At 41.7% G+C, this 18379-nt stretch overlaps 3 protein-coding genes and 1 long non-coding RNA gene across 6 annotated transcripts; 2 read left to right on the top strand and 2 right to left on the bottom strand.

The window, feature by feature from the left end:
* The first annotated feature begins 5195 nt into the window (after positions 1-5195).
* LOC121775216 (apyrase-like) lies at positions 5196-8167 on the top strand. Its single transcript, XM_042172251.1, has 7 exons — positions 5196-5598; positions 5720-5848; positions 6834-6890; positions 6960-7052; positions 7133-7338; positions 7410-7716; positions 7787-8167. Exons 1-7 carry the CDS (start codon positions 5419-5421, stop codon positions 8084-8086), a joined length of 1272 nt encoding a protein of 423 aa, XP_042028185.1. The 5' UTR covers positions 5196-5418; the 3' UTR covers positions 8087-8167.
* A 2852-nt stretch (positions 8168-11019) lies between these two features.
* On the top strand, positions 11020-14169 carry LOC121775591 (vacuolar-sorting receptor 6-like). 2 transcript variants are annotated; one of them, XM_042172696.1, is made up of 10 exons: positions 11112-11591; positions 11687-12382; positions 12467-12555; positions 12633-12702; positions 12792-12875; positions 12967-13125; positions 13195-13341; positions 13419-13547; positions 13638-13741; positions 13826-14169. In XM_042172696.1, exons 1-10 carry the CDS (start codon positions 11279-11281, stop codon positions 13943-13945), a joined length of 1911 nt encoding a protein of 636 aa, XP_042028630.1. In that variant the 5' UTR covers positions 11112-11278; the 3' UTR covers positions 13946-14169. The 2 variants fall into 2 exon arrangements, with proteins under 2 accessions (XP_042028629.1, XP_042028630.1); XM_042172695.1 differs by having other exon boundaries at positions 11020-11591; positions 11687-12555.
* LOC121775592 lies at positions 12391-13950 on the bottom strand. The gene is made up of 6 exons (XR_006045157.1): positions 13810-13950; positions 13672-13722; positions 13145-13376; positions 12981-13036; positions 12728-12865; positions 12391-12531 (listed from the first exon to the last, which is right to left on the bottom strand). It is a non-coding gene; the product is annotated as an uncharacterized LOC121775592 (long non-coding RNA).
* A 227-nt stretch (positions 14170-14396) lies between the features above and the next one.
* On the bottom strand, positions 14397-17865 carry LOC121775590 (probable splicing factor 3A subunit 1). 2 transcript variants are annotated; one of them, XM_042172694.1, is made up of 4 exons: positions 17629-17865; positions 15221-17394; positions 14821-15112; positions 14397-14561 (listed from the first exon to the last, which is right to left on the bottom strand). In XM_042172694.1, exons 2-3 carry the CDS (start codon positions 17384-17386, stop codon positions 14843-14845), a joined length of 2436 nt encoding a protein of 811 aa, XP_042028628.1. In that variant the 5' UTR covers positions 17387-17394; positions 17629-17865; the 3' UTR covers positions 14397-14561; positions 14821-14842. The 2 variants fall into 2 exon arrangements, with proteins under 2 accessions (XP_042028628.1, XP_042028627.1); XM_042172693.1 differs by lacking the exon at positions 14397-14561 and having other exon boundaries at positions 14637-15112; positions 17629-17864.
* Positions 17866-18379: the final 514 nt, after the last annotated feature.

Raw genomic sequence — 18379 nt, 5'->3', positions numbered from 1 at the left:
TATCTACTCTCTCTCAACCTTTCCCTCTCACCGTCGCTCATTTCTCTCTCTCTCGAAGTTGTTCTCTCACCGGTAAGGCTTCTCTCTTTCTCCCCCTCGGTTCTCACCTTTTTCCTTTCACTCCCTCTCATCGAATCTTGGATTCTTCAAGGTGTTACTCTCTCTCGTTGTGAATCGGAGTCGGAAGAGGAAGTAAAGCGTTTGAACTACGTTTGAACTATCCGGGAAAGGTAACCCAAGACCCTAACTCATGATAATTTCGAAAACACATGCATTTAGGACGTTTTGAATGTTTTAGATGCTGAATAGGCTTTGTGGTTATGTGTTTGTGTGGGGTATGTCTTCGGTGGTGACTGACAGTGGGTTCCGACCCCTTTTTGACTGAGCAAACGATCTCCTTTTAGTACGAAATTTTAACTGTTTAAACTTTGGTGTGTCTTCTGTGTGGTGTGTAAATTTCAGCTTCATTGGATGTCGGATGATTTTATAATGATTTTTGTAAGTGAACTGCGCTTTTCTGATGGATGTATGTTTTTGGGGGATGTATTTGTGTGCAATGGGGGTGATTCTGGGTGCTTCGATAGTGTGAGGTATGTGGATGTGTTTGGCCAGGGGATGGCTCGGGGAAAACAGCGTTTGGTTCGGGTGGTTTGTGTGTGTTGGCTGAGAGCTTTGGGGTTCGGCCTAGGGCAGTGTTGTGGAGAGTTTTGAAGGGTTGATCCCATGAGTTTGGGTGTGTTTTGGGATGTAGAATGTATGGTGGGAATGTCGTATAAGGTTTGAGAATCGTGGGTTGGGGGAAAACGGGTGTACACTTGATCGGGCCAGGTGCCGCGCCAGGTGCCGAGCCAGATGCCGAGACAGACGCCGAGCCAGTGCCGAGCCAGGCGGCCGAGACGGTCGGCCGAGGTGCCGAGCCAGGCGGCCGAGACGGTCGGCCGAGGTGCCGAGCCAGGCGGCCGAGACAGTCGGCCGAGGTGCCGAGCCAGACGGCCGAGACAGTCGGCCGAGGTGCCGAGCCAGGCGGCGAGACAGCCGGCCGAGGTGCCGAGCCAGGCGGCCGAGACACCGAGCCAGGCCGAGACGCCGATCCTTTTTCCGAACCTTTTCCGAGCCAAGTGAGCCGTTTGCACAGTGAGGGTATGCCGGGAGTATGAGTGTTGCGTGTGTGTCGTGTGCGCGTCTTGAGTACGTTGTATGCGTGTCGGGTGCGTGCGTGGTGTGTTCCGGACGTGTGATTTTGTGTGATTGGCTTATAAGATGTTGTTAAGTGTGTGTACGTGTAACGTGCTAGATGTTGAAGTCATCCACGTAGGAATCATGCATTGTCGTTTAAACCTCGTCTTTCCTGACTCTAATTATGATATTTATTTATCTTTCAAAAGGGTGATCTTTTACGAGGAAATTGTGGTTGAAGAAGGGAACTATTTAAAAGCTAAGCAATTGAGGTGGGCTTTTCTACCCTACTATTTTGTGGGTTATCTTTAATACGGACGCTGTTCCGGAAATGTTTATGGAGATGAACTGTTTGTCTTGCCAACTGTTTTGTTTTGAAACCTATCTGAAGTGGTTTACCACATATGTTTAATCGAATTCGGGTCTGTTGGGCTGCGAACCCTCAGGCTAGTGTACACGAGACCGGGAGCCATCTGAGAGCAAGTTGGCCGGTCTAGTTGACCTGGGGTGTGGCCACGCCCCTTGTCACCCTTTGGATCAGATAGTGTATGATGGTGGGAATAAGGGTAGCAATATCTGAAAATGACTGCGCAGTCGAATTTATGAAATATGTTTTAGTGTACTTGGGTTATTTTCTTACACTTAAAACCCCAAGGTTACACTGATATGGCATGACAAACTATGATTTTGGCGTGTGTCCACTGAGTGCAATAAGTACTCAGCCCTGCATGTTGTTTTCTTAATGTGCAGGTTGAGCGACGATGGGGATGACGGATGTTGAGCAATTAAAGTCAAAATTGTGTTTTTACTTTGCCTTTTGGATGGTGTCGTGTCGTCATACCCGGCATTATCTATCTCTTGGTCTGTTCCGCTGCTTTGTAATCCGATACAATGTTTTCATTTAAACTCTGTTTACTTTAACTTTAGAAATGTCGCTACAGTACATTGTTTTGAAGTGAACTTCCTCTAATTAAACGTTTTCGGGTCAAGTATTCTTGTTCTCCCATTTCTTCCCCGCTTCTTTATTCCTCCCCTAGTCGCGGTCCACCGTACTTCCTATCCTTAGGAAATGCGGGCGTGACACCAATCACTTAATACAAGCATATATTCCCTTTGTCCATAATAAATTGTCTTTGACTCAGCTTGAATTTTAAAAAATGTAAAAGAAAGTGGATGGAAAAGTTAGTTAAGTTGAGTGTGTTTTATTTTTATATATTAGTCGTATACAATAAAATGTGAATAATAGGAGTTAATAGAACATGAGGTCTATTTATCAAAATAGTACTCTCTATATGTCACATGTATTGATGATTTTCTTTTTGGTATGGAGAGTAAAGAATAAATATTTAATGAGTTGGTTAAGTGAAAGTGTGAATAAAATAGAAGAGAGAAAATAAAGTACGTGAGATAATGAGAGAAAATAAAAATAATAGAATAAAGTAAAAGAGATTAAATAAGTGTTGGATTTTGTAAAAAAATGACTTAACTGTAATAGGACTGAAATAGGACGACCTAAAAAGGATTAAGACTCAACACCAATGAGACGGATGGAGTAAAAGGTAAATGAGATAGTTATTTACGGATGGTGGTAAGAGAAAATATGAAATAATTATTTGCCGATGGACGGATTATTTTAATTTCCAATATGTGGAGTCCAGATTGTTTCTCTGTCTTCAATAATGTGTTTCATAGTACAAGTTTTAGTAAAATATTGAGACATAAAGCAACCTAAAGAGTATTTATATTGTCGTGGTCATGGATTTAATCTCATTAGGACGTTTCACCATTTATATTTTGGATTCGTATCTCGAATGCTGCCGAAAAACAATAGGAATTTAAAGAAGAAAAAAGGTTAGAGTTGAGTGAAGTAGGGATTAGGGAATATGCGTCAATTAAATGAGGATTATGCGTCAATATAAAATGATTAATCAGTTTGAAGAGGAACAGAAAATAACTATGCCTGCGTCCCACAAAATAGTTATAGCATATATTTTAATAAATAAATAAATAAAATATATTATGAATAAAAAATGATCTCACTTTATTAGATAAGAGTGGGATGAAAATGAAATAATGGTGGATCATGTAGCTATATTGTAAATAAATGAAAAAAGGTGTGGATACCGGAAATTATGTCTAAAAATGACAAAAAAATAAAAAAATATAAATGATAAAATTGACAAAAAGTGAATTACTTTATGGGTTTAATGATGTAAATGAAATGATGTTAATTATTACACGTTTTTTATGCTAGTTTTGGCATTGGCCTTTGGTGGTAAAGGTTAAATGAGCATTAGAGCATCCACAACCGTGCTCTTGCCAGCGGCACGGTTGTGGGCCCGGACGGTACTATTCATGCCTGCTCTCTGGCAAGAGCACAACACCCACAACTGTGCTCTTCCGCAAGGACGAGCACAATTAATTTAATATTCAATTAAACATAAATATTTCCATAATACTAAAATTCATTAAAAAATCACAATAAATATTACAAAATACAAATAAAATAAAAAAGACATAATTAAAATCCTAAAAATTAAAAATTACATAATTAAAATACTAAAAATTAAAAATTACATAATTATTGGCTAATATTACCCGAGGAAGACTACTCATCCGGCGGCAACAACCCCAATTGTTTTTGGAGACCCACTATCATGCCCTCGTGCGTTTGAAGTTGCGTGGGGGTCATAGTTGACCTATCGGCCATATTGAGTTGGGCCAAAAGGGCCCACAACGAGTTGTTCGGGGGTGGAGGTGGAACATAGGGTGCGGGTTCGGGGGCGGGGGCCGATGGAGTCACGGAGTGCCGGCGCTCGGCCGCCGCCTTCTTCCTTCCTTGCGGTCGGCGTTGGGAACCGCTTGGTCCGGCGTCGGGGCTACCCAAGTTAGCTCCGGCGAGTTGGCTAGCCACTTCTTCGGAGCCGGAGTCGGATAGGGATACCGACCTTGACCGTTTGGAGGAGCCGCTAGAGGAGGATGTTACGCCTCCCAGATACCTCAGGTGGAACCGCGTTTCCTGCCAAACGTTGAGGTACTTGAACGACTTACCGTTCATGGATTGGTATGTGCTCAGCGCCGCAATGATGATGTCGACCTCGCTCCGGCCGCTCCCGGCATTCCGCGACTCCTGGAGGAAATAGCCATTGAACTTGCCAATTTCGTCGTTGGCTCGGTCGATGCAGTTGCGCACCGTACTCTCGTTGCGCTCGATCGTTCCCGGCGGCCGGTTTGCATTGTACCGGCGAGATACGCGCCACCAAAAGTGATCGCCCGATTGGTTCGTGCCAACCGCCGCATCTTCGGAGATTTCGAAGTACGCCTTGAACAATTTATCCATCTCCGCCGGCGTGTACGGTGTGCGGACACCGCTGCCGCGAGTAAGAGCTTGCGGAGGTTGGGAGGGGGCGGTCGGCCTAGGCTCCGGTGTCCACCCGTATCGTCCTTCGGAGGCACCTTGGTCGTCGATTGGGTATGGACGGTAGCCACCCGGAACGGCTGAATCTTGGGTTTGAGGAGGGGCCGAATATTCCGTTTCCGGACTAGGAAACGGTTGTGAACCGAACCATTCAGGGTTCCAACCGTGGGAGCCCGTAGGGTTATCGCCTTGGCCGGACATAGTGATGTTGTAGGGTATGAGAGAATGAAGATGAAAATGGATATGAGAGATTGAAGATGAGAATGGAGATGAGAGAATGATGATGAGAATTGTGTAGTTTGATGTGAATTTTTGGGAGTGAAATTGGGAGTATTTATAAATGAAAGTGTGTATTTTTGGGGTAAAAAAAAAAAAATTAAAACGGTTATAAACGGATATAATTTTTTTGGGAAGTGAATTTTTTTTTATCGGTTTTTTTAATTAAAAATAGATTTTTTTTAAAAAAAAATTTATTTAAACCCAACGGCTATGCCGTTGACGAATGAGGGCGCGCCACGTCAGCTGCTCGCTGGCACGGCGCTGCTTGATGCATCGAGCAGCGCCGTGCCAGCGGCGGCGGGTGGCGTCCGTGCCAGCGGCGCGGACGGCGGTGGCGAGCAGCGCCACCGTTGCGGATGCTCTTAGTATAATGACATGATGCTTAAGTATAGCACGTTATTCATGCTAATTTCGGCATTGGCCATTGATGTTAAAGTTAAGTTAAATTAGTACTCATATTACTCTATTAGATGAATAGTAATAGATTTATAAATATATTCGTTTTGTACCACAATTCAACCAAACCAAAGTAAATTCACAAAAAAATGTTTATAGAACGTTTGCTAGTGGTGCTATCGTTGCTTGGCCTTGCCCCAAATGTAGAGCAGCAGAAATATGCAGCAGTTTTCGACGCCGGAAGCACGGGCTCCCGAGTTCACGTGTTCAACTTCGACAGCGACATGGGTCTCCTCCCGATTGACCAAGAATTCGAGTTTTATCAAGCGGTATGTAATCAACATCTCTATGTATAACTACTCAAACATATTTCCAGTTCATAACTATATATGTATAACTTTTAATAATTGCAACTATTTTATATGCAAGTGTTTGTGAATGGGCATGCAGATTACACCAGGTCTGAGTTCATACGCAGATGATCCCAAGGCTGCAGCCGACTCCTTGAGACCGCTCTTAGACCAAGCCGAAGCAGTCGTTCCACAAGAACTGCGCTCTACCACACCACTTAAACTCGGGGTCTCTCTCCTACTTAATTAACTCACTAGTTTCACAATTACTGTTACGAACTCTAGTATCTAATCTCGATTGTGTAAAGCAATCGCAACCGGTATGTGATTTATAAATCAAACGGATTCTTTCTGATAGGCTAGTTTTTTTGGATGAATTCTAATGTTTAGTCAGTAGGCATTAGCGATTTCATTGATAAGCCTATAAGTAGGAGTGGTGGCCTAATTGTGTAAAGCAACGGGTGTGGTTTATAGATTAAATGGACCATCTAGATAGTACTCCCTCCGTCCATAAAAAATAGTTCCATTTGTGGACGGCATGAGTTTTAATGAGAAATTGGTAAAGTAAGTAAGAGAGGAGGAGAAAAAGTAGGTAAAGTAAGATAGATAGTGAGAAAAAGTAGGTAAAGTATGCGAGAGAAACTTTCCATTTTTAGAAATGAGACTAGTGAATATCCCAAAATGGCAAAATGTGACTATTTTTGTGGATGGAGAGCGTAGCTTTTTGTTTTATAGGCTTTATCATATTCAGACGGAAGTTTAAAAAGGACTTTCAAAATGACTCTTGATGGGAGAATCCAGGCTATTCAGGAAGAATCGCAGCAAATGAGTTCTAATGTTTCATCAGTAATATTGGTGCTAGCATTGATAGAGGCCTAACGACTCGAAGTGATGGTCTGATTGTGTAAAGCAATTGGTGTGTGGTTTATAGATCAAATGGACTCTCCCCTCGCTAATGTTTTGGAATGAGTTCAAATATTTTGTCCCTAATGTTAGTGCTTTTATTGATAAGCCTAACGACTCAGAGTGGTGGTATGATTGAGCAAAGCAACTAATGTGTGGTTTATAAATCAAATGGACCCTCTCTTCATAGGCGAGTTTTTTGTGATGAGTTCTAATGTTTCGTCTATAATGTTAGTGTTTTTATTAATAGACCTAACAACTTGGAATAGGGAAAAGAGTAACATTACTTACTGCTTCCTCTGTCTCTGCAGGCAACCGCTGGTCTTCGCCTCTTGCCCGGCAACGCTTCCGACGCCATATTGGAAGCAGTAAGCATTTAATTAATATATCTATAACCATAAATTGCAGTATTTATAAACTAAATTAATTCCTTGTAGGTGAAGGAGTATTTTGAGCAGGAAAGCAGCCTTGATTACAGGCCAGAATGGATCACAGTTCTTCAAGGAACAGATGAAGGCGCTTACATATGGGTAATGCCTCCTTCAATTATCCAATCATCAGCTTCATCTCTTTTATTTCATCAACAATGACGTCACTGTATGCATTTCAGATCGCAATCAACTATTTGCTAGAGAGTTTAAGTGGAGGATTCTCACATACCGTAGGTGTGGTGGATCTCGGCGGAGGATCGGTGCAAATGGCGTATGCTATCTCTGATTCCGCCGCTTCAACCGCCCCATCCGCATCGCCGCAAGGAGACGCCTACGTCTTCCAAAAGCTGATTTTAGGAACTAATTATAACCTCTACACCCATAGGTATTGCAATCGGTGTCGATTTTGCTCAAATTCGAGATGAAACACTTACAGATCGAATCCGATTTCTGCAGCTACTTGAACTACGGCTTGGGAGCGGCACGAGCTCAGAGCCTCAACATCACCGGAGATCGCGGCAATCCATGCGTCACCAACGGTTACGAATCTACCTACGACTACAACGGCGAGGTCTACACCGCGAAGCCGCCGCGCTCCGGCACAAACCTGCGGAGATGCAGAGCGTTATCGCGGAAGGTACTCAAAATCGACGCGCCGTGCCCGCGCAGCAACTGCACCTTCGACGGCGTCTGGAGCGGCGGCGGCGGAGACGGATTCAGCAACCTCTACATCGCCTCGTACTTCTACGACACCGCCGCCGAGGTAGGTGATTCAATTGACGAAAAAATCAATCAATTTCGGAATTGAATCGGTGATAATCGTGATCGTGCAGAGCGGGATCGTGGATACGGCGGCGAATGCGGCGAGGATCCGGCCGATTGCGTACAGAGAGGCGGCGAAGCGCGCGTGCCGAGCGGATGTGGAGAGTATGAAGGCGATTTTTCCGGCGATTGAGGAGGGGGATTTGGGGTATCTGTGTATGGATCTGGTGTATGAGTATAGTTTGCTGGTGGATGGATTTGGATTGGATTCGTTTGAGGAGGTGACGGTGGTGAAGAATGTGGATTATAAGGGCTCGTTGATTGGGGCGGCGTGGCCGCTGGGTTGCGCGGTTGAACTGCTTTCGTTGTGAAGAATGCATAATGAAGAATGTTTTGTACCACGTTACTTTCTGTTTAATTAATATTTGATCGTCGTCGCATTAATGTGCTAATCATCTTGCTTTTTAAGTTTTTACTAAAATTAAATGACTAATTTGTTGCAGTGAACAACTGATCATTTTCACAAGTCATGGATATCCAATGAAAAGTTGGAACATTAATATTGATCATGTAATTTATACACGTCAGTCTCTAAAACACTCCCCTATGGGCCCATCGACCCAATATTTGGCCCAAGTTATAATGTTAATAAGCCCGTTTTTGTTTCGGACCTTGTGGTGGGATCGGAATAATATGATATGGGCTTTATTTTTTCTAAAATAGCCTACATTGTCGTAATATTCGGCTGGTTTCCGTACTAGCTACAATTAAAATCTTGCCAAATTTATACTCCCCCGTCCATCAATATAAGGCCAAGTTTGACTAAATACGAGTTTTAAGATATGTTTTAGAAAGTGGGTGGAAAATATCAGTGGAATGTGGATCATACCTTTATATTGTAGTACTCTCTTTGTCCTACTATAAGTGATGCGTTTCTTTTCGTTGTTTTGCAAAAATAATATAAATAGTTAGATTGGATAGAAAGTAAAGTAAGTAAGAGAATAATGCCGATGTGACTCTCTTTTATATTATTCACTCTCTTGCTTTACTTTCTCTCCATTTTAACTATTTATTATCATATTCGCAAAACAAAGACAAAAAAGAAACGTCTCACTTATAGTAAGACAGAGAGAGTATTAGTTTTATAGTTAAATGTGAGGGAAATACTTTAATGGAATGTGAGTCTATTATCAAAAGTAGTAAAAAAATACATTTATTGATGGACGGACAAAAATGAAAAAATGGGACGCTTATTGGTGAATATAGGGAGTACATGTTTCAATATTGCAATTTGCACACGGCTCACTTAGTAAAAATTAGGTGGTCTGGATGTAAAAATTAAGTGGTCTGGATATATTATTATATAGTGTAGTCAACTGATCACAATTGCATAAAAAAAAAATATAAAAAAAAGAGTAAAATAATTTCTATAATTATGATTGATTGGATATATCATGTGACAATACTATCACAAATATTTTATCATACCATATATCCTTTTTAATTAAATCTTAATCTTGTTAAGTAGGAACAAAGAATCATAATCGGATGAATCCCACCGGGCAACTGTACATTCGAATGTACACAAACTTTTGTCTTTACAATAATCTGATTCTCATCAATCCCATAAATATGTGTATAATATGGAAGTCAATTCCTTGGGGCCATCAAATCATCAAAATATAGACTATTCGACACCAAGATTAGAGCTTATGACATTAATGCATAAATATTGAATACGACAAAAAATTGTAAATATTTTGATATTTTCAATTCGTTCTTCTCGAATACCTATTAAATGATAAAATAAAATCATTATTCACCTAATTTAACCTCGGCTTAAATGGTCAACCATGACCAAGTCCTCTCACATTATTTTCCAAACTTTTTAATTTGGATTATGGTGGGGATGTGAAAGATATATTGCAAGGTCACCAATATTAATATTTTAGCCACTCGCAAAAACGATTTAATTATAATTATGTAATTGCTGTACCAAATAAATAAATAAACATGTTCCATCTAATATCCAACTAGTGCAGTAACTAGCATAATAATATAGCAAATCCCTTCTAAAAATGATGGGACGCGAGAGCTTGAAGTTATAGGTGGGCTGAAATAAAGTGAATGATCAAAATATTGCACCAAACATACTTTAAAATGAAGATAAGTGATTAGCAAGCTAAGAAGTCAATTTTCTGGTAAACACTAACATACTTTGTATTTTAGTACCAAAACTTACAAATTATGAATATGGATGGATTGTTTTCATTTAAATATTTTAGTACCAAAACTTACAAATTATGAATACGGATTATTTTCATTTAAATCATAATTTTTCGTTCATTTCTGGTAATTTTTAAAATAAGAATATAAAATCACAATTTTTTCAACTTATTGTAACCGGATGATGGTCAAAATCAAAATTAATAAGGCAAAATCAAATCTGATATGAAACCAAACCATGTCATTTTTCATATATTGGCACATTTTGGAAAACACTAAAAATATAATAACATTGTTTTGTTAAAAATAACATTGATTTGTTATCATATCCTTTTTTATTTTGTAATATAAGCTGCAATCTTGATCATTGTTTATATTTCAATTTAAGAAGTTATGATATACTCCCTCCGTCCCCAAAGAATATGCACTTTGGGTACGGCACGGGTTTTAATGTAAAATTGGTAAAGTAAGAGAGAGGTAGAGAGAAAAAAGTAAGTAAAGTATTGTTAGTGAAGAATGAGTCCTACCTCGACTTTCCAAAATTAGAAAATGTATATTCTTGTGGGACGGACTAAAAAGGAAAGAGTGTATATTCTTATGGGACGGAGGGAGTAGGATATTAGCCACTAATATTGTGGAACTTTCCAAAAGTTAGATTTTTCCCACGAACTTTTAAATTGGCAAATAATATCACGAACTTTACCTGAGTTTGTTATTTCCCGCAGGCGAAAAATTTTCGACAAATAATATCATGATATGAATTTTTTTTCGTAATTTCTCATACGCTTCAAGTTTTTCAATCTTTGAGGATAATTTTTCTTGAAGCACACCCTCCTAAGTTGTTCTTAAATCCATTAATATAACCAAAATTTATTAACTGGTGGGAAATAACAAACTCAGATAAAGTTTTGTGATATTATTTGTCAATTTGAAAGTTTGTGAGAAAAATGCAATTTAAATGACACTCGTCTCATTACTATTGTCAAGACTTCTACTAATAGAAGAAAAGTAAAATGTAGAAAGTTAGCCTTGGAATCGTCTCTTCTTTCAATATCCAAGGGCCAATTTGACTCATTCTTCACGTCGTGGGTTTGGCCCTTTGTTTACGCTCATGACTATGTAGTTAACTTCACGTCATGGTATGACCAACAGCAACATCTACTTGTAATAATATAATTAGTATTGAGATGATTCAAACATTTTCTTGAAATATAAAACAAGAATAGTAGACCTCACGCCAAAGTCTTCCCCATCCCCCTCTCTCCCCACCCTTAATTCTTCATTGTTAAACACCACATCTACACCGGTGTAAGCCACCTTCTTCTCCTCCGAGAGACATGGCTGCGGCGACGGAGACGGCGACGGCAGCCTCTTGTGTGTTTGCAGTAACACTAGTTTTACTACTATCAACAGCAGTCGAATCAAGATTCGTGGTGGAGAAGAGCAGCATCAGCGTGGTGTCGCCTTTCGACAAGCGGTCGAAGCACGATGCTGCCATCGCAAACTTCGGCGTGCCCGACTACGGCGGCTCGTTGACCGGCACTCTGGTCTACCCCGACAAGGGCCAGGTCGGCTGCTCCGCCTTCGACGGAGATAGGCCCTTCAAGCCGAAGTCGTCTCGCCCCACCATTCTCCTCCTCGACCGTGGAGGTTGTCGATTCGTTTTCTCTCATCATGCTTTGTTTTTTTTACTCGAACGTGAGACCTTTGACCTTAGGCACTAATGTTTTACTCTGTGGGTGCAGAGTGCTTCTTCGCGCTGAAGGTATGGAACGGGCAGCAGGCAGGGGCGTCGGCGGTTCTAGTAGCGGACATCATAGACGAACCTCTCATCACCATGGACTCGCCCCAAGACAGCAGCCCCGAAGCTGCCGGATACGTGGAGAAGATCGGCATCCCGTCAGCTCTCATCGGTCGTCCTTTGGGCGACACACTCAAGGAGGCCCTCAAGAAAGGCGAGGACGTCGTGGTCAAGATAGACTGGTCGGAATCGATGCCTCACCCCGATGAGAGGGTGGAGTATGAGCTCTGGACCAACAGCAACGACGAGTGCGGCAGCCGCTGCGACGAGCAGATGAACTTCATCAAGAACTTCAAGGGCCACGCCCAGATCCTCGAGAAAGGAGGGTACACGCAGTTCACGCCACACTACATCACATGGTATTGCCCGCGAGACTTCGTGCAGACGGAGCAGTGCAAGTCGCAGTGCATCAACCGCGGAAGGTACTGCGCCCCCGACCCTGAGCTGGACTTCAGCTCGGGGTATTCAGGGAAGGACGTCGTCTTGGAGAATTTGAGGCAGCTCTGCGTGCACAGAGTCGCTAACCAGACTAACCGATCCTGGATTTGGTGGGATTATGTTTCTGATTTCCATATTAGGTGCTCCATGAAGCACAACAGGTACAGCAAAGATTGTGCAGAGGAAGTCATGAAATCACTTGGTAAGTTTAGGAAAATTCCTTTCCATTTATGTCCCGATCAACATAATCCGAGGACATCAGTTTCCGGGATTGATCTTGGTGTAGGTATATCGGTTGAGAAGATAAACAAGTGCATGGGTGATCCAGAAGCTGATACTGAGAACGAAGTCCTGAAAATCGAGCAAGAACTTCAGGTCAAGAAAGTTCTTCGGTTTAATAACTAATTTTCAATTGGTGATTGTTGCTGAAATGTAATTATATGTGGGTTTAGGTTGGTCATGGATCACGTGGTGATGTTACCATCTTACCAACTATGGTGATGAATAATGTTCAATACAGAGGTTAGTTGAAAATATAAAAATATACCTTATGTATGTGTGATTTGAGGTATGTTTTGTATATCTGAATGAGATTGCTTTGGTCGGTGAAGGGAAGTTGGAGAGGAACGCCGTGCTGAAAGCCGTATGTGCAGGGTTTAAGGAGACGACAGAGCCTCCGATTTGCCTGAGCGGAGGTTTTTAGACAGACAATAAATTAAAGATGATGACTATTATTAGTGCCTATGATTATATGATTATTGATGTGATTAAAATGTTGATCAACAGATGTAGAGACAAACCAGTGCCTTGAGAATAACGGAGGGTGTTGGCGCGACAATGAATCTAATGTAACAGCCTGCAAGGACACATTCAGGGGAAGAGTTTGCGAGTGCCCTTTAGTAAACGGCATCCAGTTTCAAGGAGACGGATACGAAGCATGTCACGGTAATTATTTTATTATTACCTTCAGACTAGTTGAGATCTGCGTGAATCTGAATCTTGATCCGTCTGCAGCTGTTGGGCCGGGGAGGTGCTCAGTCAACAACGGAGGCTGCTGGTCGGAACACAAGAATGGAGTCAAGTTCTCAGCGTGCAAGGACAATGATCTGTCGGGCTGCCATTGTCCGGCTGGCTTCTCCGGAGATGGTAAAACGTGTCAAGGTACTTTCCTCTTCGATACTTTTACCTGCTTCAACCTGTTGAAAACACTCTGGATCACAGTTGGTGTACATTTGTAGACGTGGACGAGTGCAAATTAGGGACTGCCTGTCAGTGTGATGGATGTAGCTGTAAGAATACATGGGGTGGATTTGAGTGCAGTTGCAGAGGAGACCAAATCTACATAAACGAGCATGATACCTGCATTGGTACGGTGAACTCTTTAATTTTGCACCTTGGGTGCCAATGCCATCGTATGATCGTATCAAGCCTGTTTACTGATAATTAAATGTGTGCAGAAAGGAAAAGCTCCAAACTGAGTGGGATTCTTACCGTTGTGGTGCTTGCCGTAGTGATGAGCGTTGGAATAGCTGGTTACATATTCTACAAATACAGGCTAAGGGTAAGCCACCAGCCACAAAAGACAGCTTCTCTGTTCTTGATTTTGAATTGTTGTGAGCAGATAGTAACCTGGTTTTTCATGCAGTCTTACATGGACTCAGAGATAATGGCTATCATGTCACAATACATGCCTCTCGATAGCCAGCAGAATCAGCAGGTTGTCCATCACGACAACGAACCATTGGCGCATTCTTCCTCCGTTTAAGATGGTGAGTTGAGTTGCACGCCGCAGATCATGTCCCTGTCCTGTCCCAGAGCCAGAGTTTTTCACTATGCTGTTCTTAGTCATAAACACACAAAAGAGTATTGGTTCTGTACATAACGTTTTAGAGACGGTGTAAACCACACACACACAGCCTTCAAAAGTATACGAGTTGACATTCCGGCTACCTTGTGATGTATATTAAGGGAAAGGTTTTGGTTTCTGTATATCATAGATTTCATGATGCAAACAATTTGCTACTCTTTACAAGATTGGAATTAGCTCAAGCAGAAATTTTAACATTTCCTGAGAAATTCAAAAGTTAAACAGAGAGCTACCCAAGAATCCAAATGCATCAAACAACAGGTCTCAGACAACCCTGAGCAACAGAATCGACTAGAATATTAGTTAGTTAAAGGAGAGCTAAAACCGTAGTTAGTTAAAGGAGAGCTAAAACCGGCATAAACGCATGTAATAAGAATACACAGGAGTGTCCAAACCTCCATATTTCCTTCTCAATGTATAAGAAGAAAGATGTCAGAAAACAGATGCAGCAATATAGAACCACTTCAAATAGTCATGAGTCGCCATCGACAACACCAGGAGTGAAACAAGATGGCTGAACACAAATAAGGCAACAGATCAGCCACATAAACAGTATACAATAATACAACCTCAACTCAAACCAGCAAAGTTAGCAGAAAATATTTATGTCAATCAAATTGTAGATACCATATCACTGGCTTAAAATTTCAAGATATAAGTACATTACTGTCAATATCCCTAGACATCAACAGAGGAAAAACCAAAAAAAAACAAAAATGTATAACAATTTCATAACAAGACCATATGCCTGAACTTTCAACACGGAATCTCACAAGATCTATGGTTTGATGTAGCTCATCTCTTCCTACCACCACGTTCTCTAAGAGAAAGAGATAGTGCCTCTCCAGGTCCAATATTATAATAAGCAAGAGACAAATTGTCCTTGAGGAACCCTGCCTTCCCACTCAGCTTCTGTTTATTTGAAGGAAGCTGTATCTCCCCAGCAATTTTCTCTTTCAAACTTGCAACTGTTTCAGTCAAGGACTGCACAGCAATCTCCAAAACTTGTCCTTTCAGGTTTCCTTCATCAGTGTTAGGCACTGATATACTAATACGAGCAGTACCCTGGAATTACATAAACATTAAAGAGAAGATTAGGAGCAACTCAAAAGGTATCAACACGAATTCAAATTGAACATAAAGAGGAGAAAAAGACTGGAAGAAGATACATACAGGATGTTTTGCAAGGAACTGTTCTTCTGGAATGAGCAAAGAGTCGTCAAGCCTTTGCCTCTTGGGCTCTGGTTCTTCAGGAAGGGGTGGAGGGGCCTCTTCAGGTGGTGGTGGTGGAGGCATGCCTAGGGGCATAGGAGGTGGAGGAACCATAGACATACCTGGCTGGGGCATAGGCATGCCTGGTTGAAATCTGTGACCTCCCAAAGGTGTAAACTGCGATCCAGGTGGTGGTGGAACAGGGATATTAGAATTCAAGGGCATAGATGGCGGCATTGGAGGACAGTTTCCCATAAGATTTTGCCCGTGCATCATAGGCATTGAAGGAGGTGGAGGGCGAATAGAAGGAATTACATTGACAACAGGAGGCCCGGGTGGAGGTGGCGCAACACCACCAGTACCGGTTGGGTTTGGATATTGTACAATTGTGGGGGGCCTGGGAATATTTAACGCGAGACCAGGAGGTGGAGGTAGTGGCCTGATTGATGGCATACCAGGCCTAGGAGGAGGAGGTGCTGGACCCTGAAGGCTCCTGCCGTCATTGTTTAAACCATCACCTATGTCCTCCATACCAGTATTCTGAGACAAGGCCAGGCTGGCTGTGCGGCCAATGCTTCCAGTATGACCATCCCACATGACCTGTTTTGGTTGCTCATCTTTCTTCTTTTCAATTTCAGCCTTCACAGCATTAGAAACTTCTTCTGCTGTTGTACCAAAAATATCAGGACGTGTTCTCGCAAGTCCTACAATATTCCTGGATATCTCATCGTCCGCAGCAAGGGTGGTCTCTCTTATCTTAGCAAACATCCTATCCTTCTGTTCCTTAAACTTGGGATCAATAAGAGAAATTCTCATGTGTTCGGACATCTCACTAATAGGAATAAGCTCGCCAGTTATTGGAGAGACGACATATTTAGTAGGATCCCTTTCAGCTGGGATTCTGTCCTCGGGCCTCTTCCAATTTTTCACAATTCGCATGGGTGGTTCGTTCTCTTCTAGCAAAACCTTGACCTCATTCCTCTTCACATCGCCATTCTCCTCCAGACTTGCTGCCCTCATGCCCTCCTCAACCAGTTGGACCTCTTCTTCATCCATTTCCATTTCTACCTCCTTGCCAGGCTCAACGAAATCTTCTTCCTCCATAGCTGACATCTTGCTTCTTCTTATCACTTCCTCAAGTGTCATTGGAGGAGGTAAGTCCTCATCCTCATCATCAGCAAAGTCTATTGACTCAACCACAACAAAGTCATGCCAGTCAATCATAGCCATCTGCAGACGCTCCTGCTCTATCTCATCTTCAGCTTTTTGCCTAGCCTGCTCTTGCGACCGTTCCCATTCAAGGCGATTTAAGCAGCGTTCCAGGACAGTAGTCATATCAACGATGCTATTTTTTAGCTTATCAGACAGCCCTTTGGGAGGCATCAAGACTTTTGAATAAGCATCAGCAAGAGATGTAAAGAACATAAACATACTGTGTGTTGGCCTTAGAAAATGAAACTGAGGATTGGTGCTCTCTCTACTAGTCAGACCAGTCAAAAAAGACTTCCCGTTTCTCGCCACAAACTGAGCAGTGAGCTTAATTATATCCAATTCCTCCCCTGTAATCCCCTCAGGAAGCCGAACAGTATATTGCTCTGCCTCTGGTGGGTCAAGAACCTTACGTACAGTTCGGAATTTGGCAGAAGGGTCAGGCTTGGCTGAGGCATCATTTGCATCAGCCGCTGGAGTACTACTAACTGATTCAGGGGCAGGCTCCGACTGAGGAGGCTGCGCAGCAGCATTCTGATTCTGTGCTCGAGATTCAGCTAGACGGTGCTGATAATAAGCATGGTAAGGATCAGAGGCGCGTAAAAAGTTGAATTTCGCATTCCCTTCATTGCTTGCAATAATTCTTTTCTCAAACTCCGGTCCATTTTTTGCCACAAACTGAGCAGTTTTGTCTACAATAGTTCTAATGTCTATAGGCGGGTGAATAACTCCGATGGACCTAGTGTGTGTTGCTACTGATGGTGGAGCACTGGGCTTATCAATGCCCATCTTCTGGTCTTCATTCTCCAAATTTTTCTCATCATCAGATTCCTCAGTCACTTGAGAAGCGGGCAACGGGCCGAGATCGCCGTCTTCAGGCGGTGCCGGCAGGGGCAATATTGGCAATGAACCAAGCATATTCCAATCTGCAAACAACAAACGAGAATCAATGCCAAACCCTAGCTCCATGCAACCATAGTGAATCAGAAACATAAAACAAAACAAGTGATGCAATTCTGTCGATAAACCCTAGATTAGTAGCCAGGAATACAGAAACTAAACAATGAATTAAAACAGCTCAGGTCATTCATATAAGCAAGATACGGAAATCTGGAGACATTAAATTTGATGGAAAATTAATCCACCGAGTGAAAACTTACTCGCAAAGAGGGGCAGCTGAAACCACGGCGTTTACACTCTGCGACTATAGGAAAATGAGGGAAATGAGATCTGCAAAGGGAGAAGCGTAGGCGGTGAGGTGGAGCGATTGTGCAATTAGGTTTTGAGATAAGGAAGTAAAAGGGGAAGGTTTAATGGCGGAAGAAAATCAAACACCCCAACTGGCGCCGCCGTGGGAAACTATTGGGGGGCAAAATGCAAATATATATATCTACCTCTGTCCAAAATCACGTTTTAACTCGGATTTTAAGAAACACGATGAAGTTATTGAAATGTATATCTCATTTTTATAATAAAATATGAATTAAAACAATTAATGGAATGTGAGATAATTTATTATAGATTTATAGGGAGATAATTTATTATAGATTTATAGGGGATGTTCGGTATGCAAAATTGTATCCGTGATTAAATTTGTTGTGTGTTTGGTTCATGAGATTCAATCTCACAACTCAATCTTAGATGGATAATTATGAGATAATTAGTCATAGCTAATCCCCTATAACTAAAATAATCTCAGAACTCAATCCTAAATTATATCTTAATATTATTTTATTTTAAAAACCGAACACCACCATAGTATATTATTAAAATTATAAATGAGACATATAAAGATGAAAATTTTAAAATGATAAAATAAGGAGGATATTATTGTGCTTACAATAGTGAATACTGGGAATTCTTGCGTATTCTTTGTAAATCAAAGTTTATAAAGTTATACCAATGAATACT

This window comes from Salvia splendens, chromosome 17, assembly GCF_004379255.2.
Source record: "Salvia splendens isolate huo1 chromosome 17, SspV2, whole genome shotgun sequence".
NCBI lineage: Eukaryota > Viridiplantae > Streptophyta > Magnoliopsida > Lamiales > Lamiaceae > Salvia > Salvia splendens.
The sequence above is the reverse complement of the archived record's forward strand: the minus strand, read 5'-3'. Positions and strand labels throughout refer to the sequence as shown.

Excerpts from the sequence above, each read along its gene's own strand:
- LOC121775216 (XM_042172251.1), top strand. The coding sequence starts at position 5,419 with ATGTTTATAGAACGTTTGCTAGTGGTGCTATCGTTGCTTGGCCTTGCC. Across the intron at positions 5,849-6,833 it reads CCACACCACTTAAACTCGGG|GCAACCGCTGGTCTTCGCCT; the intron begins GTCTCTCTCCTA and ends CTGTCTCTGCAG. Across the intron at positions 7,053-7,132 it reads ATGAAGGCGCTTACATATGG|ATCGCAATCAACTATTTGCT; the intron begins GTAATGCCTCCT and ends TATGCATTTCAG.
- LOC121775591 (XM_042172695.1), top strand. The coding sequence starts at position 11,279 with ATGGCTGCGGCGACGGAGACGGCGACGGCAGCCTCTTGTGTGTTTGCA. Across the intron at positions 12,556-12,632 it reads AAATCGAGCAAGAACTTCAG|GTTGGTCATGGATCACGTGG; the intron begins GTCAAGAAAGTT and ends ATGTGGGTTTAG. Across the intron at positions 13,126-13,194 it reads CGGATACGAAGCATGTCACG|CTGTTGGGCCGGGGAGGTGC; the intron begins GTAATTATTTTA and ends ATCCGTCTGCAG.
- LOC121775590 (XM_042172694.1), bottom strand. The coding sequence starts at position 17,386 with ATGCTTGGTTCATTGCCAATATTGCCCCTGCCGGCACCGCCTGAAGAC. Across the intron at positions 15,113-15,220 it reads AGTTCCTTGCAAAACATCCT|GGTACTGCTCGTATTAGTAT; the intron begins GTATGTATCTTC and ends ATGTAATTCCAG.